The sequence below is a fragment of the Arachis ipaensis genome, chromosome B6, assembly GCF_059453495.1.
Source record: "Arachis ipaensis isolate K30076 ecotype BB chromosome B6, ASM5945349v1, whole genome shotgun sequence".
Lineage (NCBI taxonomy): Eukaryota > Viridiplantae > Streptophyta > Magnoliopsida > Fabales > Fabaceae > Arachis > Arachis ipaensis.
In genome coordinates, this window is record NC_142441.1 from 143,189,886 (window position 1) to 143,211,837 (window position 21,952).

The 21,952-nt window shown below is 31.9% G+C and overlaps 3 protein-coding genes across 4 annotated transcripts; 1 reads left to right on the forward strand and 2 right to left on the reverse strand.

Moving 5' to 3' along the window:
- Positions 1 to 913: 913 nt before the first annotated feature.
- On the reverse strand, positions 914 to 2,180 carry LOC148563010 (long chain acyl-CoA synthetase 5-like). The gene is made up of 6 exons (XM_088489543.1): positions 2,127 to 2,180; positions 1,995 to 2,043; positions 1,672 to 1,748; positions 1,526 to 1,565; positions 1,346 to 1,440; positions 914 to 1,141 (listed from the first exon to the last, which is right to left on the reverse strand). Exons 1-6 carry the CDS (start codon positions 2,178 to 2,180, stop codon positions 914 to 916), a joined length of 543 nt encoding a protein of 180 aa, XP_088345669.1.
- Positions 2,181 to 9,311: 7,131 nt separating this feature from the next.
- On the forward strand, positions 9,312 to 12,349 carry LOC107605199 (uncharacterized). Of its 2 annotated transcripts, none has more exons than XM_016306982.3 (2): positions 9,312 to 9,726; positions 10,829 to 12,247. In XM_016306982.3, the coding sequence occupies exons 1-2, from the start codon at positions 9,627 to 9,629 to the stop codon at positions 12,046 to 12,048; spliced, it is 1,320 nt and encodes a 439-aa protein (XP_016162468.1). In that variant the 5' UTR covers positions 9,312 to 9,626; the 3' UTR covers positions 12,049 to 12,247. The 2 variants fall into 2 exon arrangements, with proteins under 2 accessions (XP_016162468.1, XP_088345535.1); XM_088489409.1 differs by having other exon boundaries at positions 9,384 to 9,726; positions 10,652 to 12,349.
- Positions 12,350 to 13,488: 1,139 nt separating this feature from the next.
- HCF153 (high chlorophyll fluorescence 153) lies at positions 13,489 to 14,726 on the reverse strand. The gene is made up of 2 exons (XM_021105083.2): positions 14,467 to 14,726; positions 13,489 to 13,929 (listed from the first exon to the last, which is right to left on the reverse strand). Exons 1-2 carry the CDS (start codon positions 14,695 to 14,697, stop codon positions 13,750 to 13,752), a joined length of 411 nt encoding a protein of 136 aa, XP_020960742.1. The 5' UTR covers positions 14,698 to 14,726; the 3' UTR covers positions 13,489 to 13,749.
- Positions 14,727 to 21,952: the final 7,226 nt, after the last annotated feature.

Below are 21,952 nucleotides of genomic sequence, written 5' to 3' on the forward strand. Positions count from 1 at the left end.
TACTCATCTAAAAAATGATGTATTATGTTTGGGGGACCCGTCAAGATTGTGTTTCTTCTTGTTGCAAGGTATGGCCTCCAGTTGGTATCAGCCACAAATTTCACCTGAATCCATATATTAGAAATGATTAACTAAAGAATAAGTTTAATAGTAATAATAAATATGAGAAAAACGAATTAGGGTGAAAAATAAATTTTATATTATACTGTAAAATACTGGTTAAGTATCTTGCCTATGAACTGTGAAGGCCTGAATATATTAGAATCTAACAAGAAGGTATCTCTATAGGCAAATACTATAATTGTTGATTCAATAGAAGTAAAGAATCACACACTATTAATCACTCAATTCATTAGGAAACCATGTGTTATTATTATTTTTTATCACAAGTACAAGAACCAGTTTGCAGCAGTGTTAAAAGAGATAATTACAAATTTTGCTACAAATGTTTTACTGCACAACAACTACAAATATTCATCACAGCTAAATTAATCAAAGAATATTATTACCTTGAATCATTATGCTAAGGAAATAAAATTGTCTTTGACTGATTCTCCAGGTATAGCTCTTCCAAACTCAAAATAATATCACATCTACAAATACAAAATTATTACCAATATAGAAGTATAGAAGATTTGGATAGAATGGAGAAATCAAACCGGAATTCCTTTTTGTTATCACGTGTGTGCAAAATCTTTCCCTACATCGCCTGTAAGATTACTAGTACTTTCTTCCTTAGAATCATTACCCAGAATCACTTGACTTAGCTAAAAAACAGAACCACTTTTCAACAAAATTAGCAGAGCCATATATACTTTGAACATGTGAAAAGCATGCTTTGAACAAATAACATGTGAAGGGGGCCTAATCATAAGTTATATAAGAAGGAAGAACATACTCTATAACTCATAGTTCAGACATGCATCTTAATTTTCTTTTGCAATGGCTGAACCCAAGTAACCAAACCCTCTTCGACACGTGGATTTTGATTAGGGAACTCTCCTCTGGGATGCATTTCATTATGTGCATAAGGACTGACCCAAAGATTGGGCTTCAAAAAAGCCGCTCTTCTCAGAAACTTGGCCTCTGGACGAGCCAAGGGTAAACAATTTGAACCAGGTACTAATTTGTAACCTGTTAGCTGTCCAGTGCGGTTCACTGTCCGTTATTTTGTTATTCCTAATGAAAAATCTGCTTTTACTAATAATTTAGTACATATGCCGATACAACAATTTTTAGTATGATAGTAAAGTGCGCATGACAATAATAGTAAAAGAATGAACTTTGATTTAACTTGACAATTAATGGTAGAAAATGAGTAATAATGTGTGAAATGATGACCCACCACTTGTAAAAATTCATCCCATGAATAGCTTTTCACCCCAAAATTTTCAACTTGTTGCTTTTGTTCTGGAGTAAACTTTTCGAAGCTCACAAGTGCTACAAAAAAGAAATAAATGTGATTGCTTCTTTATAATACAGAGACATTTTAGGAAACCTGTGTAGAGAATCAGTGAAAACTTACTCTTGAGAAATTTCGATGCATTTGGAAATGTCTTCAATAGCTGAGAAGTTTCAGAAATAAATATATGAAAAGGATTGATCACAGTTAATAAAAAATCATGCTTTGTAAGAAGACATTGATGTAACAAATAATTTTAGTAGAAGAACCTCGGGTATCTTCTTTTCTTCTACAAAAGCAATTGAGATCTCTGCATGGCATATAATAAACTCCACTGCTCCAGCACCTGAGCATACACATACATATGAATGCTGATAAAAGTCAAACTTTGAAAAATAAAGATTAAGATGCTAATACAGAAGATATTCTTGGTATGAAAAGAACGTAGGAATAAAAGTTATAAACACCAAGGCTTCTGATATAGTACATCTATTATCAACGAGATTCTGTGTTCTTTAAACTTGGGACAATAAATTCAAACTTAAAAGGATCTTTTAAATGATTAGTCATGGTAAAGAAGTTAAGGACTCACCTAATGTATCATACAAAGGAACATAATAAAGTCCATGAGCATTACAGGCCTGTAGTTATGTTGCACTTAGTCAACAAGAAACATTGAGAGGATGATGAAACAAAATGTGAAAGCGAAGAAATGAAAATGAACCTCCATGCTTATTATCCACCCAGGGCAATTGGCACCATAGATACCGCATTTCATTCCCTGAAAATTGGCATCATATTGATTAATCTTAGACTGCAAGAGATGATTCTTCCCTAAGAAAAATAAAATAACTAAATGATCATTTCTAAGCTCTTCATGAAAAGATAGCAGCAGCATATACCATACAAGAGCATTGATCAAAACAAGTGGAAAAAAAGGTTTCCTTTTGTGGTAAATAGGCATAGGTGACTTACTTGCCCGTAACCACAACTGTGGATAGAGCTTCCAACTTTCTGTATCACCTCGTACACTTCTTTGTAAGTTTGCCACTTGTACTTGCCAGCCTATAAATAGTGACACAAAATTCACAACACAATGGCATCGGGAAAGTGAACCGCACTGGACAATATTCCAAGAATTTTGTTGATAAGTGTCATTACACAATAACAAGTTTGTATTAAAAACATGAAAATTTAATGTTTTCTAAATTCCAGTGCCATTTATTGAATACAAAACTTTGAAATAGGGACAAGATTCTTACTGTTGTTGTTGTTTTACAACGTCCTTTAAGTTCCTTTACAGTCAAGCTATATCCAACAACCTGTAAAACTTTTCTTTTCTATTTTTTTTCCTAACAGTTTTTGTCTATACTCATGTATTCATTACAATAAGCTCACGGTGTGTAAGAATAAAGTCAACAATAAGCTACAAATCCATTGCATTCAAATCTAGTCAACAATCATATACGACCTACTTATCATCATCACATCAAAAGGTTAAAAAAAATAGCAAACTCATCAACAAAAATTACCCACACACTCTAAATTAGCAAAGATGGTAAGTTTTGACTCATTTAACAAAAGCAAAAAATATAGAAAAGCATTGAGAAGTATACAAAAACATAACTAACTTGCTTAGTTTAATGTTAAAAATATAGCAAAACTGAAAAAGGAAAATATCTGGCTACATCTAAATATCATCTAATAATAATACACGCGTGCACACATAAATGGATTGATGGACTACTAATATAAGCTTATTACCCTTCAACATTCTGTTCCTCATAGTAGCTTTCAAAGGAGATACAGACTCTTAATCAAAACAACTTACTGAAGGTGCCTTGTTAACACTGCTTCCATGTGTCCAGTCACTTGAGCTGTGCAAGAATGATTAGCAAACTTTGTAAGAGACTAACAGAAAGAAATGATCAGTAAACTTTGTATATAACTCACATGTCCTTTATGAAGAAGCTTAAAGTGTCTCTAATGTCTCTAATAAAAAGCGTTGCAACACACTGAAGTTCTTTACAGATTTCTTCAGCATAAAACGAGGTTACATATAGTTGATTCGCACATTGAATCTAACTTAATAAAAAATTAGAGAACTAACACCGAAAATAGAGAAGAATCCTATAAATCCATGTCAGTCATGAAGAAAGAATACAAAATTGTAGGATAACACAGAAAAATGAACAAAAGTAGTGATAAAACCCGCAATGCCTTTCTTCCTTCATCAACTTTTGAATTGAAGACCTATATCATTGAGAAAAGTAGTGAATCATTTACAAATGCTGAGCAAATTTTTTAATGATGAAAAAAAATCAATTGAAGAACGAAAGAGAGAGTAACTGATTTTGATTGAGCACGGTCAATTGAAGGCAGCAGCAACAACGGCACAGAGAGATGAAGCGATTGATGAAATGTGATGAATTGATTATGCTAACTAGGTTTCAGTAATATTGATGCGATTGTCATTAACAAATGCAAATTCAGAATTTCATTATGAAAATAGTAGATACAAGAACTGTAAAAATAAATATAATAATCAGAGAGAATGAAAGGAACTTACATGAAGAGGATGGCGCGGCAGCGGGCTCGGCAGAGGAGGAGAAGAAGAAGAAGCTCTGCTCTCCGACAAAGGACGGCGGGTTTTCTCAGTCGTCGGAGAAGAAGAAGCTCTACTGATATGCTCTTTACCTCTCTCTGTGACGGTGACTCTGTCTCTGGTCTCTACTCTCTACTCTAAGGCGTTGGAGAAGAAGAAGAAGAAGAAGAAGCAGCTTCACTCTGAACTTTGATTATCTGGAGGTTTGTGGTTAATGTTTGGGAAATTTATTGAAACGAAGGACGCGGGTAATAAACGCGGGCATAACTTTTTGTTGATAAAAATCGACGGTTTAGTTAAAACAAAAATTAACATATTAACCGTATATTTTATATAATAAATTTATACCATCAATCGTATAAATTTATTGTCGGCAAAAATTGTCGATATTATAATTATTAAAATAGACAACTAATCCGTCAATTTTAAAGAAAAATAATTATCACCTATTATCTCGTCGGTAATGTGACGATAAGATGAAGGTGTTGAAAGTTGCTAAAATAATAGATAGCATTGTCGTCGATTTTAATATTTTATTTTTAATAATTTCTTTTTTTGTTTTAACGATGCCAAGCCGTCAAAAAATATCGACGGAATATTTGGCCGTCGATTTTTGGCGTCGATAATTACATTATTTCTTGTAGTGGAGCATGCGAGAAATGTTTTCAATATATATTAAAAGTTGGTTCCGAATATTGTTCATCGAACTGTATATTGAGTTCAAACAATCTGCAGCGGACCAAGATATTGAATTGGAAGATTATAATACTAATAGTAAGGAAGAGTTTAAAAGTAACTATGAGGTTGTTGATCCAGGTGTAGACGAAGATCAAGCTGACGACACTATGGAGGCAGATGTGGCAGATGTGGCAAATGCACTAGCAAACCAGCATTCATTTGAGGAGTCGACTTTCATGCGATCATTGGATTTGGAAGCCATGCATGCACGGAAGTTTTCTCAATATATAAATGCAAGTATGTAATAATTATAATTTATGATTTATACATAAATTTTGACGTTTGAGACAAATATTTAATAGTTATTTAAATAGGTAAAATATAGTGTATAATTACCTGTTTAATGTTCATTTATTAAGTATTTATATATGTTGAGGAATTTATTATTTCATATTTTTGCATGGTTATTAATTTATTAAATAGCATTTGATGACTTAATTTATTAATTTATTAATTTTTGAATGATTTATACTTGATTTACAAATCATAGATAGATTTTATTATTAAGATACGTATTTAAGAATTATTTATCAAAATATAAATTTCGTGGTGTGATTGCCGCTAGGGGTGTTCAAATCCAAACCGATCCAAATTAAATCGCTCCTCCAATCCAATTCAAATCGAAAACCGATTAAAACCGTACTAATTCGAATTTGATTGGATTCTATTTTTTGCAAACCGCTGGATCGGATCGAATTTCGGATCTACTTTTCATAACCGATCCAATCCAATCCAAACCGCACAATGTGCTATAATATTATTATTTTATTATTATATTTACAATTATACTTATAATATGTTCAACTTTTTATACATTTTTATATTATTCATGTATATATTATTATTATTTAATAAATATTTTATGTTTAAAATGTTATTTATTTATTTTAACTAATCTACAATTTTATTTCTATTATTATGTTATCGTTGGCTTTTTAAAATATTATTGAAACTTGTTATGTCATTGTTGATTATTTAAAATTTGATGTTGAGACATGTTATATGTATTTAATTTTTTTAATTTATAAAACCGCAAATCCAATCCAATCCAAACCACTTGAAACTGGATCAGATCGGATCAGAATTTTTTAAAAGCATCCAATCCAAACCGCACCGCAAACACCCTTAATTGCCGCAGAACTTGGTGAATTCACCGTGGAATGGAATTCAGTTCTAGGGAGGCAGTGATTAAAGCGATGAAAGATTATACCATCCATAGAGGTATAGATTATCAAGTGTATAAGTCAAAACCAATGACATTTTATGCTAAATATACCCAATACGGCACAGGTTGTGATTAGTTGATCAGAGTTAGCAAAATGTACAAGAAGTACTGTTAGAAGATAAGGAGGTACAATGGTAGTCACACCTGTACTAGGGCCACCATTTCTCAAGATCATTTGAAACTGGATTCCAACACAATTGCAGAAGCAATAAAGTCGTTGGTAGAAGTTGCCCCATATATAAAGGAAAAATTAGTGATTACGGAAGTACCGTCGAAGTTTAACTACACCATAAGTTATCGCAAAGCATGGTTAGTAAAGCAGAAGGCAGTGAAGTCAATTTTTAGAGGTTGGGAAGCTTTGTACGAAGCTTTGCCCATATGGTTTGAGGCCATGTGTTACAAGAAGCCATCAGTAGTCGTTCCTTTTGAAACAATGCCTACGTATCAGGGGGATGACTTGGTTCCTAATATCCGTGTACTACACAGAGTTTTCTAGAATTATTATCCTTGTATTAGAGCATTCAGATATTGCAAACCAGTAGTGCAGGTAGACAGGACTCATTTGTATGAAAAATATAAGGGTTATTTGTTGGTTGCAGTTTCACAGGATGACAATAACAACATCGTGCCTATTGCATTTGCAATAGTGGATGGAGAGACATCCGAGGTGTGGCACTTTTTTCTTAGTAATTTGCGACATGTGGTGACACGTGATGGTATGAGCCTTATCTTCGATCGGCACGAATCCATCAGGTCAGCTATTACTCGTAGTAACGGAGCTAGATTTCCTCCTAGAGCTTTCCACATGTTTTATATCAGGCACATAGAGTCCAACTTCTTGAATAAGTTGAAGGCTCCGTACTTGCAGAAACTTATCTTCAACATCAATAAATTTGCATAAAATGAAATTTGTTATTGTTATAATTACTGTTATAATGAATTTTGTTTATAGTTAGCCTTTTTTTATCACAGGATATTCGAGAACGGTTCGCGAGTACGAGATGTGTTATCAGCGATTACGCGAGTGGGGTGAGGATTATACCAACTGGTTGAACCGGATCCCACGTGAACAGTATACTTTGGCATTTGATGGTAGATACCGATGGGGTCATATGACCACCAATCTAGTGGAATGCATCAACTCAGTCTTGAAAGTGGCGCACAATCTTCCAGTCACTGCACTTGTTAAGGCAACACTTTACAAGCTTAATGAATTGTTCACCCTAAAAAAAGCCGAGATTGAGGCTCGTATTAATGCTGGACATGTGTTCTCTGAGCTAGTGACCTCCAAATTGCATGTGAATTAGCGGACATCGGGAAACATCCAAGTTACATACTTTGACGGACATAATGTGGCACTCGAAGCACGTGAGATGCCCAATGGTGTGGAGTATGCAATTGACCTACATCGACAACATTGTGACTGTGGTGAATTCCAGGTAAACCGGCTTCCGTGTCGACATGTATTTGCTTGTTGTGCAAATCAGTGGCTAGATTGGCAACTGTACGTTCATGATAATTACAAGATGGACCAAGTTTGAATAGTATACAGAGCTAGGTTGAGGCTACTAAGGAATCCCACAACATGGCTTGTTTATCATGGACCTCGATTCGTAGATAATTCGTTCCTCAGACGGATAGCCAAAGCTCGGCCAAGGATAACCCGTTTCTTGAATGAGATGGACACTCGCATGTTACGTGGTCTTAAGCGATGTAAGCAATGCGAGCCGAGGGCCACAACTATAGCAGATGTCGTCAACAACTCAACATGGTGGTGCAAGTGCAGGTCCGACCACCCAATAGAGCTACTGTTGTTGTTGCATTTCGTTTGTCATGTTATTTTATGACTTTGGCATTTTTAGATATTGTTGGCGCATTTCGTTTGTGATGTTATTGTATGACTTTGACTTTTTTATATATGGAATTGAAGTAGTTCTTAGTCAAAGCATAAAGTGAATTCACATAGTTAATGACCTAAAGTGAATTAACATAGTCATCATCATCGTCCAACAAATAACAAACACTTTCTAACTAAAATAGTCATAGACATTCTAACTAAAATAGTTAACAGTAATAAACATATTATTTTTTTATCACCCACTTTACATCTTTGTATAATTTTTTGCACTTCTTTGCAATCCTATTAAAAACGGACGAGATAAACCGATTAGCATTCCGACGTGGAGGATCAACTCTAAAATTGTAGCTTTTTCTTTTTCTGCTTGTAGTTGTACCTATTAAAATACAACATATTCAATAACCAACTAATTAAACCAAAAATACTATTAGATAGTATTCTATCAAAATTACTTTACCTAAGAAATTATTTTACCTACACTAAGCACTAAATTATCGCAACGGTCTTCATCATCTTTACCGGCCGGCTCATCATTCTCATCCTCATCCTCATCCTATTTATCTGCCAGCTAATTCATGCATCAAGCTTCCAATTGCTTCATCCATACCTTGTTATGCCAAGAGTGATAAAAGCTCAAAGTTAAGTTTTTTCTTTGTGAACGAAGCGGAGTGAGGTGAATCAGAGAAAGGGTAAGTGGTTACAAAGAAAAATAAATTAAAATTAATATCAATTAAAGAGTAGTATTATGATTAGTTTTTATTGCAATAATATATACAAAAACTAAATTATATTAGGTATCATTAATATTAGAAACGTTACATCCTAATAATTAAGAATAACTATAATTAACATGTGGAAAGAATAAAATTTGTGATAATTTGTGTGATAAGTGGGTGTGATAAAAATTTAATATGTATTCTAGCAATATAAATAAACTCAATTTTAGAAAGTTATGACTGATTATGCGTAAAATATTTTAGTTCTAATATTTTTTATTTTATAAAATACTATAAAATTTAAGTTTGGTATGGTAAAATTTTTAAAAAATGTATTTATGTTTGATAAATAAAAAAGACTTTGTAATTGTACTTATAGTTTATAAAAGATCAGAATACTTTTAAAAATATCTAAGGTAAAATTTTTAAAATTAGTTTGTACTTTTTAAAATTTAAAAGTCCAATATAATTTTATATATTAACTAATTTTTAAATTTAATGTTTAAATTTATGTCTTTTATAATATTTTTAAATTTTAAAAATTATTTTATCAAACGTAATTATTATTACTTGTATTTATTAAAAATTATTTTTAATTTAATTTATTAAATATAAATATTGTACTTTTTAAAAAATTATCCCTTAAAAATTACTTTTAGAAAATAAAAAGTTTATCAAACTAGAGAAAGCTGTGACATTAAAATTTAGTAAATATTTAAAAAAAAAATAGCCGATGATGCTAATATCCTGAATTTCTGGTGTGGTTAGAACTTAGAACTTAGAAGCAGTGACATTCCAAACACTCGTCACTTTATAGTACTTTGCAGCGTTACTTAATTGGGAGAAGAAAAGTAGAAAACCCCTACAAACCTGTCTTTCCCCTTTTATTCTTTCTTTCTTTGTTTCCTTTCCTTGCCTCTCTTGCGAACCCAATTGCCCTTCAAAATTCAACATTGCAACTTCTAAACACCTCTCTACTACCAACACCACATCAAACCCAGATGCAAATTGCAAACGGGATCTCTTCAACTCCGGATAGCTATTCCCATTGACTGAATCTTAAAAAACAAAAAATAAGAAAAATGGGTAAATGGGATCACCGTCGCCCGCGTAGGTTCTTTCGCCGCCAAAGATCTCCGCTCCATCCCTCCGTCTTCTACGACATCAATGCTCCGCTTCCTGGTAACCTCTTACCTTACCAATTTTTTTTTTTTTAAATTTTCTTGTGCGACCTTCATATTCTGGTCTCAATTGTTTTCCTTCTTTTATGTTATTTGTTTTTAATTTTAAAAAATTGTTGCACTGGTAACAGCAGGATTTATTTTTAGTGTATTATAGTGAATTAGGGTCAAATTTTCGTTTTCAAATTACTGTTTTATTACTAATAATCACTACTTCTTGTTGTACTCTTTTCATAACTAAAGAATTCTCAATTGTGAAAACATTTAGTGAAAGTGACAAATTTTTTCCCCTTCAGACTCTTCCTTGAAACTTAATACACCTTATTTCTGCATAGATTCTGTGACTGTGAGCATAGGGTTTTGTTCTGGCAGATTCTTAATCATCAAAAGGTTGCTTCGGAAATTGGAAGTTAAATAAGTTAGATTTGATTGGAAATAAGTTAGTTTTTTTATTGTCTATTTCGGATGTTGTTGTTTACATGTCACTGAATATGCTCGCTCGGTTTTTCTTTCTGTTGCATTCCTTTGAGTTTTGTTCTGTTAAATTATTTTGTAAATATCCTCTTCCTTCAAACATAAAAAAAAAAAAAAAAAAGAGCAGCCTAGTGCAGAAGCATCCTGTGTTAACACAGGTTCCGGTTAAGGACCGTAATGTACGCAACCTAACTGATAGTTACATCAAACAACAACAACAAAGCCTTGTCCCACTAAATGGGGTCGGCTTGATAGTTACATCAAACATAAAGGGAAAAATAAAAAGTAAAATAAACTCTAATAAACTGGATGCTGCATTTCATGAATGTTGCATAGGTTGTTTGATTTAGTGGATTCCAAGCTAGCCTAGAGGTAGATAAGACTTCTAAATTCAGTATTGATATTGAATCTAGTGGTCTTATGTAACTCTATTATTTAATGGTCTATTTCAGCGATTTTCCAGAGCTAACTTTCACTGGCTGGACATACTAACATGATGGAGGGCATTGATTCTTTATCTGCATTATGTTACGTCTGAGGAAGAATTTACTATGATGATATTTATTATAACTCTGCCAGTGTAACTTAAATAGTTCATCTACTGATTATGTTGTTTTCGATCATTTTAGACTTTTCGCAAGACGGTGTACCTTTATGGGAGAAGAAATACTGCACTTTGATAGGATCAGTGCCATGGCAGAAGATAGTTGATTCAAAGTATAGTATCAACTGTCATGGTAATGTGCTCAATTGGAATGATTCAGCTGCTGAAGAAGCATTCCACAATGCCAAAAACCTTTACCAGGCAAGGATGAACAACCTCCCCAGCGATATTTCTCTGCCTGATCCTAATATGTACGTTGATCAAATAGATTGGAACCCGTACATTGATCCCAAACTGATCAAGGAAGTGGATAGTACTTACTTTCCTGTGCCTGGCGATGAAAAAGAGAGTTCTAACAAAATCAAACGAACAAAAATTTCAGTGGATGATGAAGATGCTTGGGATTGTGCTGGTGATACTTCTCCTAGCAGAGCTTTTGAAAATAGAGTGCAAGACAGCCAGGAGGATTATGATGTTGATGATCCTGGAAATGTGGATAACACCGAAAATCCTTGGGAGAGGAGCATTCCTCAACAAAATGGAGGGTTAAATAACAATGCATGGGAAGGTGGCTGCGTTAATTCTTCAAGTTGGAACGAAAGAAGGGACCCTAACATTCACTCTGAGGTTTGGAAATCTGGATATACTGCTTGGGGGAATGACTGTAAGGGCTTTCTTTCACAGAAAGATAAAGGATGGGGTAATGTTAGGGATAATTCATGGTGTCAACAGAAATCGGATAATTTGGTTGTCGGCAGCAACACTTGGAATTGTAAATCGAGTCAGCAGAATGCAACTTCTGGGAGCACAGGATGGGGTAATGTTAGGGACAGTTCGTGGTGTCAACAGAAGTCAAATAATTCGTTTAACAGCGGCAAACCTTGGAATTGTAAATCTAGTAAGCAGAACGCAACTCCAGGGAGCACAAGATGGTGTGATGATAGAGACAGTTCATGGTGTCAACAGCATTCAAATAATTTGGTTAACAAAGGAAACCCTGGGAGAAACAACAATGCAAATATGCAAGGATGGGAGCAATGGGAAAATTCTCATGTTTCAAGTAATTCACAATTTAGACGAAACAATGGAGGTACGACACCCTGGAATCAGAGGTTTCAAAGGAAGGAAGGCTATGATCAACAAACTTTTGACCATAACGGTTCTCAGTTTCAAAGAGATGATCGCCAAACAGGTCAATACTGGAGGAGGGAAAATAGTAAAAAGAGGAATTTTGCATATCACTAAGGATTTTAGAATATACTGTGCCTTGTATTTTTTGTGAGCAACACATTTTTTGTTACACTTATAATATTCTGATGCACTGGAATGGCACTGCTTCTGGATTTTGGTGGGAAGCTGGAGTTGCTGAGTTGTACAAGAGTAAAGGATCATATATGTCAAGGATAAGAGAAATAATTACATCTCAATTTGGGGGGAATTGTCTTATTCTTGATGCATAATCTCTATTTCACTGCTATGTATAATTTTTTGCTTTTCTAGCAGTACCCTATATATGGTATGGCAAATTTTGGACTCATTCCATGCACTTGTCATTCAAAATACTTGAATTAATTGGCTGACATTTTAAAATAATTTTACACTGTCTTTGTGTACAATTACTAGTTAAACTTTATTTTTCATGGTTCTGAGAATGGCTCGAATCAATTGGTTTGACCAAATACCGGTTATCAGTTATCAGATTGATAACTGGTTCAGGATAAAAAACGGTTATTAGTGAACCTGTAGAAAATTGGAAAAAATAGTAAATCGAGTGAATCGGTCCGATTATTTAGTGGTTAGCATATTTAAAAATAGTAAAACACAAACAATTTTTTTTTTTAAAAAATAGTTTTTCTATTCATAGATATATATTTTTTTATTATATTTGGTTAAATTTCAATTAAATTTTAGTTGAATTTTTAAATCTTTAAAATTCTAATTTTACTGATTTATCAGTTCGGTTTTTAGAACCTTGTTGTTTTGTTTGTATTGTAGCTCAACGATTTCAAAGGGTTTGGAGCACTAGTGCCCTAAATTTTTCTTTAATTTGGAGCATTTTAAAAGCAGTTTGCTCAGATGAATGTCATTTTAAGCTGGAGGCCATCTGAATCTTTGAACAATGCCTCAGTGAATTTATCCTTCTCAGTCTATAGTTGGAGCAAGTCATAACCTGTTTTTCAGAGTTAACACATATCTTGAGGTAATAGGATTATGGGAAGGCTTATTCGGCTAACATTTGATTATACCGTGCCTTAAAAATAAATGATGTTGGTCCAAAATTTAATTATAGCATGCATGGTTGCATACTAGTTCCCTCATTCCTTATTTCCTTTTAGTCTTTTACCAATACTCGTGCCTGGGGGAGTTAAGAACACACCACAATGGTGCATTACACAATCAGCTCTGAACTCTCCATGAAATGGCGTCCTTTAGTCCTTAGTTTTTGTTATGTTGGTTTAACTTTTAAAATTAATTTTAAGAAAAATTATTTTAACTTTTTTAACAAATTGATAGTGGCCAAACTAGTCTTTGATCACCAATTCACCATTTATAAGAATATGTATAGGCACATACTTATTGTTCGGAACCTTTTAAGGATTTGCTCTTATCACAAGAAAATAGCAATGATCAAATTATTTTACTAATGTTATCGTGTAGAATTAAATCTATATATACACACCCCTCTTTCTCATCAAGCCTTCTGAATAATAATATTTTACCTCTAAATCTGTAGAAAAACATTTTACATGATTAATACTTTACAAGTAGGAACACCATGGCAAGATACATAAAATTAAGATAATCATTGCAACAACAAACAAAAAGCAAAAGCTTGAAGAAAGATCCTTCTTCTCTTTCCCTCCTCATTCTGATGTCTGATAATCTATCTACTGCAACAAGATCAACCTGAAAAAAATTGTAATTCAAAGGCCAAAAGGGTGAAAGTTAAGCTTCCCTTATAGGCCTGTTGCGAGAACGCGGAAGGGCAGGTTCTTGTTGTACAGGAGTTTCTGCATCATCATCATCATCATCATCATCATCATCAGCATCATCATAATAATCTTCATCTTCGTAATCATCATCGTCATCTTCATCAGCTTGCATGATAGCTTCATTCATTGCCATCTGGTATTTGAAAACAAAAGGATAAAATACTGTTCTAGTCCTAACATTTGACCTAATTCCTAATCCAACAAATTACAGGGGGAAGCATCTTTATTGCCTAATACCAATTTCTTTATGACAATCATAGTTATCTTCCAATAAAGCATTAGCTAAGAGTTGATTAGAAACTAAGAATTGCATGCAGAGGATCAATGAACTCATGGAAATTAAGACCAGAGTTTAGATTCTAATCTGAAATCTTGCAGTTTTGACCGAAAGACCTTGTTCAAAATCGCATTACCACAACAACAAATTAGGGCAGCAAAAGTAGTGTTTTGACAGCACCAAAAATCTTCATAAACTTGTTCTAACAACTTAACCTTCAAATTATCCCGAAGGAAGGAGGGGAAATAAGCATAACTGATCATTTAATCCGCAAAATTTTATGCATTCTTCATTTGAATCTCCAGAATTTTCTTGAAACTCTTTTAGTCCTAGAGTTACTAAAATAACATCCTTTTATCATTAATCATTATGATTATTATTATTGGTGGTTACCTCCTCAAAAAATTGTTGGTCGAGTTTATTGGCAATTCGAAGGGAGGTGAGGACGGTGACAGCGAGGAGAGAGAGAGGGAGGCCGATGGCAAAGGCGATGCTACTTGAGCTGGGGCCCGCACGAGCGGGGGCCACCGTGGAAGGCCTATGTTTCCAGCGAAGCGGCGGAGGAATGCGGAAGAAAGGAAGCGGGGAAGAGAGTGACTTGGAGAGGTGAAAGAATGTCGCCATGTTTGGGTTGAGGATAAGAGTAAAGTACTTTTCTTTGGGTGTTTTAATAAAAATAAATTAATTAAATTCAATATTTACACACATTTCTACATTTTATGTTATTTATATTTTTTCACCCTGTTACTTATTTTATTTATACTAAATGCAAGATAATTATATACATATGTCGCTTATAAAAATAATAAAATGAGATTTAGATTATTTATTTAAAAACAAAATTATAATGGTAAAAAATTTTGATGTTTATATTATATAAAATTATAAATAGATTAATTCATCTAAAACTACACATTAATTTCTCTCATTTTTCTCTATTTTTTATAAATGGTTGATGAAGAATGTTTTGTAAACATATATCCAAATACAAACATGAGGGATGGTGAATTGGTGACGAGTCTTATTTGAATGTGTTTTATCTTATATTGATGTCAGGTAGGGCTGGCAATGGGTAGGGTATCCTACCCTACTTACGAGTTGAGAATTTTTTAATCCTAACTCTATCCACACCCTAACATTTTAAACTCTATCCTATCTTACCCGACTCGCAGAAATATCAAATTTTTTTAAAGTAAATATAAAATTCAATCATTTCGAATTTTATACATATTAATAACATAAAAAAATAAAAGACTAATGCTCTAAATTACTAAATTAACTAACTAGTTTTAATGGTTGTTCTCTTGTTGTAAATCATTACATAAGGGAGGTTGTAGGTTTAACTCTCACTTCCTTCACTATATACATAATTTTTATAAAATATGTATTATATATGAAGTGCGGGTAGAGTAGGGTAGGGTAGCGGGTCGGATAGCCTACCCTATTCGAACAGGTTGGACCAGATTGAGTACCCGCGGATAGAGTATGAATTGCCAGCTCTAATGTTATGGGTCAATAAAAAATTTTAACATAAAATTATATAATGACATTTATATTAAAATAAAACTTTTTTTAAAATTTGTCAAATATATGAAAAAAAATTATAAATAAAAATAATTTTAGGTTAGGCGTAATCCTATTTTGGTCCTTAAAGTTTAAAGTGTCTTATTTGAATCCAAAAAAGTTTTATTTAGCTTCAATTTAGTCCCACCGTGAGGTCAAAGATAAATAATTAACGAAATGTCCTACATGACAGCAGTATAAGAACAAGTTCGATAATTTGGAGAATAGGTACAAGCTCCAGAGGCACAAAATCAACCGTGGATACATCAATACATGTATTTAACATTTTTTTTAGTTTTATAGAAAATATTTCATTTTAATTATAAGAAAAATGATAAATAAATGTATTGATGCATCCATGGTTGATTTTGTACCTCTAGAACTTGTACTTATTCTCTAGATTATCGACCTTGTTCTTATACTGCTGTCATGTAGGACATTTTGTCAATTATTTATCTTTGACTTCCGGTGGACTAAATTGAAGCTAAATAAAACTTTTTTGGATTCAAATAGGACACTTTAAACCTTAAGAACCAAAATAGAATTACGCCCAAACATAAGGGACCAATTTAATACTTTACCCATAATTTTAAAATAACATTTTCTGAATGTTAAGTGATTTAAGATTTTTAATAATTAAATTAAAATAAAGAATTTTAGTATTTTTTAATATAAATAACCAAATTATCATTTAAAAAAAATCATCTTCTAAATTAACTTTAAAATAATTAATTTATTGTTGTTTTTATGGAGATCTTTAGTTTTTTTTTTTTTTTTTTTTTTGGTAGAGAGTAATATTGAGAATGTGTAAAGATTTTGTTAGTTTTCAATTAATTAGTAATTGTTATTTATTTGAAATAAAAAAAATGTATTGACGGTGTGAAAAAGCAATGATGTAACATAGGAAACAATAGAGTACGAGATTAATAGGAGATATAAGAAAAGAAAAACTATAGCCAGTTGAACTAATCATATCAAATAAACATCTAGTACTAGTAATTTTATAAAAAAGTCGGGGGCCCTCCATTGTTAATGCAAAAATTTGCCTCTGATTGATGCACACTCATGTAGATTCTTTAATTGAGTTGAAAACCTCGTACTTTATTTGAAAGAAATTAGAAATGTTGGGTACAGGAACGATTTTGATATCAGATTTTTTGGCTTGAAGTTGAAAACCATGAGTATGTATATGTTTGGATGGTGCTTGACTGTCAAAGAAAAATCTGATCCAACAAATGATGGAGATATTAAGAGGTGTATTAGGCCTTATAACTCTAGTAAGCAAGTTCTATTTGAAAACAATGATAAGAGGTTCAGCACCGTCAGAACTCAGAACCACCTCCCCTCCAATACCTTACTCTAATCAATCACAGAGACAAATTCCATATCAGACAATAAGTGCGGAGTTTAGACTGATGCACCAAACAATAGATACGATGAGTCTGAGTTTGTGTCTGATACCTTAATTATTTCAACAAGAACCAACTTTTATGACTCATCCCAATTCTTTCAATGGTCTCTCAAATTATTACAGCACAGATGAAGATTTCAAGTTTCATTTGAAGCATAAGTTTAGGAATAGAGAAATCATGTGTCGAATAAGGTCATAGAGTCCAACCAATTGAAATACCATTGACAGTATAAGCAATACTCATCGGGATATTAAAAAAGTCTTCATGTTTTATAGTAGAGGAAAGCTTCACATATACCAGTGTACTTGATTGGTATACTAGTATTCTTTGATTTTGAACAATTCAGATATTGAATAAAATATGTTAAAGGCTCAGATGGTGAGGAGATCACAAGTTGTCCCCTTAACCGAAAAATGAAGCTTGGAAATTCTGGGAGCATGCCCTCAGCGTACGACACACATCACGACTGCGGCTAAGCGGCTCTCTCCAAACAGCAGCTGTGTTTTAAAATACCTTTCAATTTTCAATAACTATATATATTTTTTGGCAGCCATCATCACTCATTATTTTTTATTTTAATATATATATATAAACTATCAAAATTACTTTCAATTTTTGAACACGATCACAAAAATATTTTTCACTATTATTAATAATAAAACATCTTCAAAATATTTTAAAACATGACAAAACTGCATGACGTTAAATATATATTCTCAAAAAATATTTTAGAAGTTAAATTTTGATTCGATTTTTTACAGGCTTGATTAGAAAAAAAAATCTTTTTGTCCTTAAAATTTTATACTTAGTAGATTTTTTTTATTAATATTTGTGATAAAAAATTTTAGAGATGAATTTTGTCTCTGATTGATATATATATATATATATATATATATATATATATATATATATTAAATAGTTATCCACGTACTTTTACAAAATTTTGGATCGAATGTCAAGCGATTTGTCAAATATAAAAATTGTTTGTCACTTATAATAAAAATAATATTTTTTATTATTTTTATCGTATTTTATAATGTTTTAACTTTTAAGAATATTTTTATCTTTATCAAAAGTAAAGAGTATTTTTATCATCATTTTAAAAAATAAAAGACCGTTTTAATACTTTACTCTTAATAATTTATATAAAATTTTTATTTTAATTTATTCATATATATCCGTGATATGTTTTTGCATAAAATTAAATTAATTTAGTATTTCACTCCAATATATACTAAATTGAAATAGTTTTTCACATTCATTATTTGATCATATTATAATAACACTTAAATTAATGACGGTGTCACATATATTTGGGAGACCAGAATAATATTTTGAGAGGGAGTGGGAGAGGGAGAGAGAGAGCCAAATTCAGTTACAACAGTTGAGTATCTGCAGTCAGTATATATATATGGTTGAACACATTACGAGGTGGCACTTTTAGAATTATACTCTTCTAATAAACTAATTCTATTAGATTACTATCACAACTAATACACTATCATAATCTCTATGTTCAAATTTTCTTAGGTGTTTTAAATTTTTTTGACTTTATATAAAAAGGGAGTTACAACTAGAGATATTGTCATAGTTTTTGTAACACCCTAACTTTTAACACTTTATGATCGTACTAAAAGTTTAGGCGTTATTTATCTTTAAATCTTTTTATTTTATACTATCTTTATTTAATATTGAACCTTCGCGAATACAAACCAAAATTTTAATAAAAAAATCGAAAGGAGACTTTATTTTAAATCACTTAACCACAAAAGTATATATTCACATAGCTTTATGTACATAAACTTATTCAAAGATCCTCAAATACAAGTTCTACCCCTCTAAAAATCAAAACAATAAATGGTGAGAGAAAAATAAAATCTAACAACCCAACTCGTAAACAAAATCTTCTAAGCTCCTGTAACTCCACACTAAACCTTCGTACATGTAATTGAAAGTGGTGGAAATAGGGGGTAAGAATTGGGGAGTTCTTAGTAGGATTGAAAACGTTAATATAAAATAAAAAGATTTAGAGGTAAGTGACGCTGGATAATCATGGGGTGTGTGTTTAAAGTAGGTGGCTGAATTTGTAGCAAATCAGGTAAGACAATTTCTATATCAAAAATGGAAATAGGAATAAAAATAGGTGTGTTAGAGGGTGCAAATGGAAAAAAGGATGGTGTGGGCGATAAAGATGGCTGTTGTGAGAAAGCAGGAGGAAGAGAGGGCAACAATGTGGGTATAGAAGAGAGAGCCTAGGAATTTGACAATTGATGTAAGTGGGAGGAAGTTGACTGGGAAGGCAACAAGAAGTGGGAGATGATCTTCTGAGGATAGAGATGATTGGAGCACTAACTAGAATGGTTGGTGTCAGATCAGATTGTTCGCCAAGAGAGGTAGCAAAATTGTTGTCTTTAAATGAAAACAGGTGCTCATTAAAGATAACATTCCTTTAGATTATCTGTTTTTCCTGCTCGGTAAGACACTTATAACCTTTATGGGAGCTGTTGTATCCCAAAAAGACACAAGAGAAAGACCGAAATTTCAATTTATGCTTGTTATAGGGTTGCAAGTGTGGGAAGCATAAGCAGTTGAAAGTCCAAAGACTGGTGTAATCAGCTTTTTTGCCAAACAGTTTCTCATACAGTGACTGGTTAGCAAGCACAGGCGTGAGTAACATGTTGATTAGATGCACTGCAGTGTTGAACGCTTTCCCGCAGTATTTAATTGGCATACCAGCTCCTGCTAACATGGTCAGTCCCTTTTTTCACAACATGCCAATGTTTCTTCTTATTAACGCCATTTTGTTGGTATTCGTGTGGACATGAAAAGCGATAAATAATTTCCTACATCTGTAAATCTTTTGAAAATATCACATATTCAGAAGCATTATCAGATTGCACCATTTTTATTTTTACATTTAATTGCAACTCAACCATTTGTTGAAAGCATTTAAGTAGTGTTTGTTTTGAGGTATTAGGACGAATACTGAGAGATTGAGACTCAGTATTATGTTTGTTAGTCTAGAAATTAGTACTAAAATTTCAATCTCTGTCTCCAATATTTCAGTACCTCCAAAAAGTGGGGATACAAGAGACTGGAGTTTTTGGGGGTGGAGACTGAAACTAATAACATTTTATGTCTAAAATACCCTCATTTCAATTAATTAATTCCAACTTTACTCTTTGTGCAAATTAAATTAGAGCTTCATTCTTATTTTAGTCTTTGTCTTCCACTTTATACCAAACACAATACTAAGACTTAATTCAATTTCTGTCTCTTAGTCTCTATCTTTTAGTCCATATCTCTCTTTCAAACACTACCTTAAAGACTGATTTGAGTTGTGAACGTGTTCTAACAAGAAATAAAGCCAAGTAAACCTGCTAAATAAAATTTATGAAGTAAAAATTTTCATAGAAATCAACCACTAGGACAGGTGTGTAAACTAATGTTAGGGGTGTAGTGTAAACTATATTAGAGATTGGAAATGGTAGTTGATGAGACTTTCCTAGACAATACACAGTACAAATAGATTTATTGGGGTCAACTACAATATCACAGGATTTTAGAACACTAGCTACTACACTATAAGAAGCATGACCTAGTTTATTATGCCACAAAAAAAAACTATCAGCAGTGGACATAGTTGAGACATAGGCTGCTGCATTAGTTGAGACATAGGCTGCTGCTGTTGCATTATAAAAAATTGTAAAACTTTAGATTTTGTTAGTTTAGAAATTATTAAATTTAAATATTTAAAATTATATATTGAATTTTTAAATAAATTTATAAAAAAATTAAAATATAAGTTTACTATCGAATTTATTGAGGGAAAAATTTGACGATAACAAACTCCAGAATTTTGCAAATAAAAGTTTATATCTGTTGCTAAATCAGCCGGTAATTAGCGGGCAGATAAAAAATTCTGCTGGCAAACAATTACCGGCGAGGTTTATACCATCGAATTTATTTTAATGCTAAATTCAACGGTAAATAGATTATCGACGAATTTTTTTTAATAAATTTGTCGAATAAATTCGACGATATCCAACAACTTTCTTATAGTGTTGGCAACTTGGCATGAAGAAGTAACCTTAAATTTTGAGTACGTTATTTAATTTTTTTTATGATAGTATATTATTTAGAATTAGTTTGGATTAATTTAAAAAATATATTTTTTATTTTTTAAAAAAGATATTTTTTAATAAATAAAAATTATTTCATATTTAAATATATTTTTTGAAAAGAATTTTATTTCAAGTATTAAAAACGTCTTTTGTTATTTTTATAAGTAAGGTATTATAAAAAAAGTTATTACTTTTTAATAAAAATATTATGATGTATCTAAATAAATTTAAAATAAAATAAAATATTTATATTTTTTTTAAAAATATATTTTTTCACTCAAAAAATCAATCCAAACCAATATTTAATTTGATTCAACTGAATACTATCTGGTTTATCTTTTACGAACAATTATCAATCCGTTTATCTTTTTTCATCTTGATTTAGCCAAATACAATAGTTTCGGTTAAATTGACTGCATGGCACATATCAATATTTGAGCTTGCATTTTTATGTAAAGATAACTTCCAACAACATCTATAGTTCTATACAGGTTTCACCATTTTATAATTGGCAAGTAGTTTTACATAAATCAGTTATTTATTTGAGATTTGTATTTTATATATCCACTAAAGAACCTTCTTCCGTAACGGATAAATAGTTGTACACGAAAGATTTATTTAGTTTAACATCTGTGTATAAACATTGAGATGAGATTTACAACGTAACAAATTAACAATATACAAATTATTGCTAACTAAATTTACAAATATCTCTTACTACTTAATATCCTTTCAATTTTGAAGGATTATCTCCATTTTCTTTCTCTCTTTTTTACAAAC

Excerpts from the sequence above, each read along its gene's own strand:
- HCF153 (XM_021105083.2), bottom strand. The coding sequence starts at position 14,697 with ATGGCGACATTCTTTCACCTCTCCAAGTCACTCTCTTCCCCGCTTCCT. Across the intron at positions 13,930-14,466 it reads ACCAACAATTTTTTGAGGAG|ATGGCAATGAATGAAGCTAT; the intron begins GTAACCACCAAT and ends TTCAAATACCAG.
- LOC148563010 (XM_088489543.1), bottom strand. The coding sequence starts at position 2,180 with ATGAAATGCGGTATCTATGGTGCCAATTGCCCTGGGTGGATAATAAGC. Across the intron at positions 2,044-2,126 it reads GGTGGATAATAAGCATGGAG|GCCTGTAATGCTCATGGACT; the intron begins GTTCATTTTCAT and ends ACATAACTACAG. Across the intron at positions 1,566-1,671 it reads AAGAAAAGAAGATACCCGAG|CTATTGAAGACATTTCCAAA; the intron begins GTTCTTCTACTA and ends GAAACTTCTCAG.
- LOC107605199 (XM_016306982.3), top strand. The coding sequence starts at position 9,627 with ATGGGTAAATGGGATCACCGTCGCCCGCGTAGGTTCTTTCGCCGCCAA. Across the intron at positions 9,727-10,828 it reads CATCAATGCTCCGCTTCCTG|ACTTTTCGCAAGACGGTGTA; the intron begins GTAACCTCTTAC and ends CGATCATTTTAG.